This window comes from Juglans microcarpa x Juglans regia, chromosome 6S, assembly GCF_004785595.1.
Source record: "Juglans microcarpa x Juglans regia isolate MS1-56 chromosome 6S, Jm3101_v1.0, whole genome shotgun sequence".
NCBI lineage: Eukaryota > Viridiplantae > Streptophyta > Magnoliopsida > Fagales > Juglandaceae > Juglans > Juglans microcarpa x Juglans regia.
Window position 1 is genome coordinate 19936273 of NC_054605.1, and position 7683 is coordinate 19943955.

At 32.2% G+C, this 7683-nt stretch overlaps 1 protein-coding gene across 1 annotated transcript; it reads left to right on the forward strand.

Annotated features, from left to right (window-relative positions):
• Nucleotides 1–1555: 1555 nt before the first annotated feature.
• On the forward strand, nucleotides 1556–3110 carry LOC121236780 (epidermis-specific secreted glycoprotein EP1-like). The gene has a single exon (XM_041133228.1). The coding sequence runs from the start codon at nucleotides 1577–1579 to the stop codon at nucleotides 2888–2890; it is 1314 nt and encodes a 437-aa protein (XP_040989162.1). The 5' UTR covers nucleotides 1556–1576; the 3' UTR covers nucleotides 2891–3110.
• The last annotated feature ends 4573 nt before the right edge of the window (nucleotides 3111–7683 follow it).

Here is a 7683-nt window from a genome sequence, read left to right on the forward strand (position 1 = left end):
TTTTTGATCTTAATTAGTGTCATGCACAAAAGTGTTGTCCGGGTTTTGATGTATTTGGAAGAAAAATGATATTTATTGTCATAAAGCGTACAAGTATCACATTTTTTTTAAAAAAAATTAATAAATATGAAATTTACATAAAAATAATAATTTTTTAATTATAATTTTTTTTTTTAAAGAAATGCACCACGCTATTAATTACTCGAGACCCAAATCCTGATCTGGATCTAGTCAAACATTCTGGACAAATTTGACACGTTTATATTAATTGAGAAAAATATTATTTTTTAATAGAAACATATCGCCATAAAATAAGATTTAAATATCATTTACATCAAGAGTGCACGGCGTTGATCCCAGTTGGCATCTCAAGTCGGTGGGCTGAATTAAACGATGTGGAATGTTAGAAAAGCCTAGTCGTACTTATCGTGATTCGTATTCAATGGACATTCAACAATAATATTATACACCGTCTTCTTATTTTATTTTTATATTATTACGACATATTTATTATTATTAAATTATAAAAAATTATTTAATGATAATAAATATATCACATATTACGTAATTAAATAAAAATATATATATTTGTACTGAGGTGCATCATGTATAGAATTTTCTTAATTTTTATAATAATAATAATAATAAAAGAAATATAAGTGAGAGGGTTTCACCCACCGTGCAAGCAAGTGTCAGCAATTCGACATTATTTTTTTTTGGGTTTTCGATTTTTGATTTTTTTTCAAAAATATAATTTGGTTTTTCAGAAACAATTTTCGAAATTTAGGAAGTGTTTTGAAAAACAAGAACGTTCTTGGGAACACTTAACAAACATATATAACTGAGCATTAGATAAATAACTTATTAACATTTATTCCATATTATTAGTTATTAGTATTTTCATTTAAAATATGTTACAAATGAATATAAAAGATTGAGCACAAAATATATATAGCTCGACTAGTATGTTCTCTGGTAACAATGAAGGGAATGAAACTGTGAATTCTAATCCTTATAAATGTGTCGTAATTTAATTTATAATATTGAAAGAGATGAATAGTTCGTGAAATTAATCATTATAGATGATATACACGTCCATTAAAAAGAAATAATGTATTAGAGAAGAAAGAAAAAACATTTCATAGAGATGAGAATTATAAAAAATATATATTTACTCATTTTTTCTTATAAAGAATATGCAATATTTACATACACTATATCATTTTTTTATATTTATTGTGACATGCAAATAGATTATTATGAGAGAATGATAATAATATGTACAATAATTTTATTATATACAATTACTTTTTATATATTTTTTATACACTTTATTGATATAGCGGAACTTAATATTTATTTTATATTAAAAAAAATATACACCAAATCAAATCATATAAAAATTACGTAAAAATAACTGTACTAAAATTTTAGTATAAAGGTTTTAAAATTTTGAATTCAAAAGTTTTATTTGTATAAAATATATATAGAGTTTAATGACCATATCACCCCGCCTCTTACTATAAATAGAGTCGTGCCTCTCTTCGAAAACATAAAAAGCCACCTTACCTGCAGAATGACAATGACCAAAATGCCTCTGCTTTCCCTCATTCTCTTCTCCCTCCTTTCCTTCATTGCCCAGGCTTCCGTTCCTTCAAATGCAACTTTCAAGTATGTTAACGAAGGAGAACTTGGGCCGTACATTGTCGAGTATGATGGAAACTACCGTGTTCTCCCCGTTTTCAATTCCCCCTTCCAACTCGCCTTCTACAACACCACCCCAAATGCCTTCACGCTCGCATTACGAATGGCCACCACTCGGTCGGAGTCGCTCTTCCGTTGGGTTTGGGAAGCCAACAGAGGCAACCCAGTTGGCGAAAACGCCACCCTGACTTTCGGCACCAACGGCAACCTCGTCTTGGCCGATGCCAATGGCCGTGTCGCTTGGCAGACCAACACGGCCAACAAAGGCGTGGTTGGCTTCAAGCTTTTGCCAAATGGAAACATGGTCCTCCACAACGCCAAGGGCAACTTTGTTTGGCAGAGTTTTGACCACCCAACGGACACTCTCTTGGTGGGTCAAACTCTCAGGGTCGGGGGTCCAACCAAACTCGTGAGCCGGGCTTCTGAAAGGGACAACAAAGACGGACGTTATAGCTTGGTGATGGAGACTAAAGGACTGTCATTATACTATAAGAGCAAGAACTCTCCGAGGCCAATTCTCTACTTCTCATCTTCCGACTGGTTTTTTGTTCAGGAGGGTTACCTGCAAAATGTGACAGTATATTCTTCCCCCGAAACAGATGAGGGTTATGCTTACGAGCTAGGCTTAAAGTACGAAGTAGCCAACTCCACAACCAGTGGGAATAGAATATTGGGTAGGACTAAATACAACGGCACTCTGTCTTTCATCCGTCTCGGAATTGATGGCAATCTTAGGTTCTATACCTACTATGACAAGGTGGATTATCGTGCTTGGGAAGTGACATACACTCTGTTTGATAGAGACTCGACCGAGAGTGAATGCCAATTGCCGGAGCGTTGTGGGAAGTTTGGTCTTTGCGAGGACAACCAATGTGTTGCCTGCCCATTGTCGAATGGGTTGCTGGGTTGGAGTAAGGATTGCAAGCCTGAGAAGCTGACATCTTGTCGGGTGAATGACTTTCACTATTACAAGGTTGGAGGCGTGGATCATTTCATGAGCAAATTCACCACCGGAGAAAGCGTGAGTGAAAAGGATTGCGGCAAGAAATGTTCGATGGACTGCAAATGCTTGGGCTATTTTTACCACAATAAGGATTCCAAATGTTGGATTGCTTATGATCTGAATACCCTAACGAAAGTCGCGAATTCTACACATGTAGGTTATATCAAGGTACCGAATCACTAAGAAGCTAGAACCCAGGAAGAAGATTCGTTAAAAGTTTCTGTGTTATTGCAAAGAATAAAGGGAAGAGTTGGGAAAGATCATCATGTTTTTTGCACTTCGTTTCATCTCCATTGTTCGAAGCTGATCTTGTTTCCCTTTCATGAGGCACATTCAAGATCGGCATTAAGAAAGTTGTATGTTGCAGTTCTCCATCGATGAAAAAATGAGGCTTGTTAATTAATATGGTTTGTTTATTATTATTATCATCTTAATTCAAATGAATTGAGATCACCGACAGACTTCCAAATTATAGTGGTGTCTTAAATAGTGAACTGATTGCAGAGAGGAATAACAGTTCTTAAACAAATGATACGTTATCGATATAAAAAAATGTTATTTTAGGACCTCTGCATTATACATTATTCACATATAATTTAATTTTAAAAAAATAAATTTAAATCTTATAAATCAAATCTATATACGTGATTTAATATTTAAATTATGTACATGTCATGCGAAAAGTTTTAAAATAGCATTGTGAATGGATATGTTTGATCGAGTTGCCTCAAAAGTCAGTGGGCTCTACAAGTCAGTCTATTTTTTTAAAAAATATAGGATTTATAACTGTTCCCACGTGACTCTGATATTTTAACTCCGAAAAAGGTCATTAATTAACAGCTTATTCATGTGATTTCTTACAAATTAAAAAAAGAAAAAGAAAAAAACCTCTTTAGACAAACAAACAAACGTTGGGATTCTAACTTTTCCCAGTCTGGAATTCTAATTATCTCTTCTGCGGCTCAAATACTTTCAAGAAAAACAATAATATGCGGCCCAATACTTACCGCTCAATTTATTTTAAATATATTGATATATTTTTTAATATTTTAAAAATATTTAAATGTATTAAAAAAATATAAATAAAAAAATTACAAAAACAACTAACAGTATAAACGAGCAGGCCCGCTCTACTTTCAAATGGCTAATGGTCAGATACATAATATATAATCGAAAAAGATTGTCAATTCAGACTTCATTTGGGAGTATTGTGCATAAAGTGTAATGAAATGAAACGGAGAGACTATTATATTTAGATGTTTTAAAATAAATGAATTGAAAGAAGAAAAAATAATTTGTTTTCTAATATAATAAAAGGAAATGAAAAGGAATATTTTTCTAATCATATTGTTCCACCTTTTTATAAATGAATCATGAAAAAGCTGTATTTATAACTGGTGAAATACGTAAGATATTATAATTAAGGGACCAGGTTACTCGAACCGAGGATTTTATGGAGGAAGTCATGTACAAGTGCAAATGCATTTATTTAATTATTTTTATACGTCTTTAAATATTTTTAAAAAATAAAAAAAAAATATCAATTCATTATTAGTTAATTTTTTAACTATTAAATAAAACTAAATAAAGAATTATCACTTTTATTGATTTTTTCGGTCAACTTTTATCCATCCATCTATGATTTTCCATTACAAAGTTATAAATAGCAGCTTTTGGCGACCTCGTGCTGTGCACCAGGAAGGATGCCAGCGATCCAGTCCCCCCCTCCCCAATATGGTGCGACAATAGTGGGCTGAATTATTTCCACTGCCATTATGGAAAGCGAGCGTCGATGTTACATGATCAGTACCAGCAAGTACACCACTAGGGAAGATAAACAAGTATATAAAGTGGGTTATATAATATTTATTGAATATGAAATATTCACTCGGAAAATATTTATAAGTGTTATAAGATCTACATTATGCATCTATTTCTCGATGGTAAGTTTTATATTATCAATAAAAACATGACTAAAATATTTTGAATCGGCAATTGGCAATATTTATCCTATGGGTGCAAACAAGTCGAGTTTGAACTATAACTGATATTTAAGCCTTGTTTGTTTAACTTTTTTTTTTATTAAAACTCGAGTTGAGTTCGAACTTTTCATCGAGTTGGATTTTATATTCACAAATAGCTCGATTAATATTCACAAATAGTTCGAGTTGGATTTAATATTCGAACTTGTTCATTAGCTGTTTCATTTAGATGTATTAGATTATTTATATTGTATTTTATAATTTTATCTAAAACTTTTGATAAACAGACTTTGGTTTTTTGCTAATATCTTTATGAAATTTATATATACATATATCAACAATTAGATTTATAAGAACTCAAGTAACATGTTTAATACTAAAAACATAATTTGTTCTAATCTCTCTTAATATTATAAATATTGTCATTATATCTATGTAGATAACACTATCATTAAAAACAATAACAATGAATTTATTTGAGTCGAGTAGAGTTTTATACAAATTATATTATTTAATAATTAATCATAATTTTAACTCATCAAAATAATGGATGGCTTTACTTCGCCATCAAAATAATGGGTAAAAGTGCAAACTCATAGCATTGGGCTAACAAAATGATAGCTAATTAATTTTTGGGCCTCATTGCTTGGATTTCTAGTTTGTTCATTTGTTCAAGGAAAGCGAGCAGCCGAGCATGGTGAAAGTCGGGTTGTATTTATCTCTTCTTTTCCCCGTTTGTATCAGACCATTGGTGTACGAAATAAAAAGGGGAAAAAAAAAAAAAAGAATTTACCAAAAGAAAGACAAGGGAGAGAACATTGGCCTATGAGATTTCCAAACACCATTGAATGCAACCTATAAATATCTCTTCTTTTCAAGGAATTGTAAATTTTGAAATGGTATCATATGATTGAAAGGTATATTTCCCTTGATGTAAATGAAGATGTATGGACCCGGGCCTTTGGCCCGAATTAGCAGCCATGGAACAATTATGGAATTTTTATAGTGTGCAAGCATCGTGTACTCCTTTTAAAAAATAGTTAGATTTTTTATTAAAAAAATATTTTTTATGTGGATCTTATATTTAACTATTTTTTTTAAATGAGTGCGCGAAAGTTATAGAATCTAATATTTTAAATATTATTGAGCGGTGCTACTCTGATGCCCAAGTAGCACCGTTCGGTGTTACGGTTAGTTGTAAAACTAGTTTTTTTTCTCATTTTTTATTCACATTTTTTTAATGTATTTAAATATTTTTAAAAAATAAAAAAATATATCAATATATTTAAAATTACTTTCTTATAAAATAAAAAAAAAATCCGAGTAATCAAACCGAGTGATATGGTTTGGCGGCATAATAGAGTTCGCCAATATTATTTCTCTTATAAAAAAGCCCTCGAAGTACTTTTGAAGAAGTCTTTGGAGACAGCCTCCTGCTCTGGGTTGGACTGTGGGCCCGGTTATGTGTAACATTTTTGCCGGTAATGGCCCAAAAGAAATGATGCGGACAAGCGACAACCTACGTACACCTGGTAACTGATATAATAGACTTTATCCACATGTCAGCAATAGCATAAATAAATACCTTTAAAGAGTCTCCTTTAGCATTTGCTAAGGAAGTTGTCTATTTTCAGTTTAGACGGTCATCTTTAGCGCATAGTGGATCTGCAACCACGCCTCCCATGACCAAATCCCAAAAAACAAACATTATTTTGCCCCTACTACCAACATATGTACTGTACTCTCTATAATTCAAATATCTGGATAAACTATATGTATATATACATATTGAATTTCATTTGTTCTGAGAAACCTGTGTTTAACTAGATGCTAATACCATGCACATTGACTTGTGTTTTATTTCTTTTTATTTGTTTTTTTTCAGTTTTGAATACAATAACGTCCTAATAATTAATTCATTGTGGTCATTTTTACTCTCAAGTCAAAGACCACAGTGCGAAATAAAGATTAAGTAATATTATTCATTATTATTTCATACATCACCTTTTCATCATGATCTTATGATATATACCGATACCTATCAGAAAATTATTTATTAATTTTTTAAAATATGTCAACCATTTTATACCACATTAAAATATGATGCTTAAAAGATGATTAATATATAGCATTTTCCAACTAACAACAAGAATAGACTTCCCATTGATCTCATCATGATGTGCATATATCTATATATCCGTTTTTTCTTCACTTAAATTAAATGCCGTGCGTCACGCGGCTGTGTGCATGTTCGTGCCTCTATAGGCTGCGATCATGCACACTGCAAACTAATTCACATGCACGCAAAGAGGAAAACCGAACAAAAAACAAAGTCACACTTGGAATATCAGTACTATATATATATATATATATAATTGAAATTAAGTCAAATATTATGACGTCCGTGATCCAACCACATGGGCGTCTTAATTAATATTCCTATGCAAAGGTTCCTTTCTCTTGTATATATCCAGCATGGAAGCCTGCCGTGAAAAAAATGGAAGCCTGCAAGATTCATGGCTTTTGAAAACCTGTAAGCTAGCTAGCTACTAGCTAGCTTAGCGGCATAAATCTTGCCCCCAAGCGATCAGACTTTCTCCCTCTCTCTCTCTATATATAATATATGTCTCTTTCAAAACTCAATCTATACCAATTACAAGGGTTTTAGCAGTTAACAAAATCTGGTAAAGATACGGTTTTTTAACTACTCTATTTGTAATAGAGGGTACTATTATATTGAAATTAAAGTTAATTTTAATAAAGTTGAATGCATGATTAGATTAATTAATTAAAAAATAAATTGTAAAAAATTGTAAATATATCATCCATCGATAGGGATGCTACCCGCACCATGGTACGGGGTAGCCCTCCTCCCGTCCCGCATGGGCCGGTGTGGGGTTTTCACTCCCAATCTATGTCTCGAGAGCGGGGGCAGACTCCCAATCCATTCACTCTGCTTATTTCAATAATAGATAACAATCTACTAGATCTAAA

Bases quoted from the DNA above. Each gene is read 5' to 3' on its own strand.
- LOC121236780 (XM_041133228.1), top strand. From the start codon at position 1,577: ATGACAATGACCAAAATGCCTCTGCTTTCCCTCATTCTCTTCTCCCTC.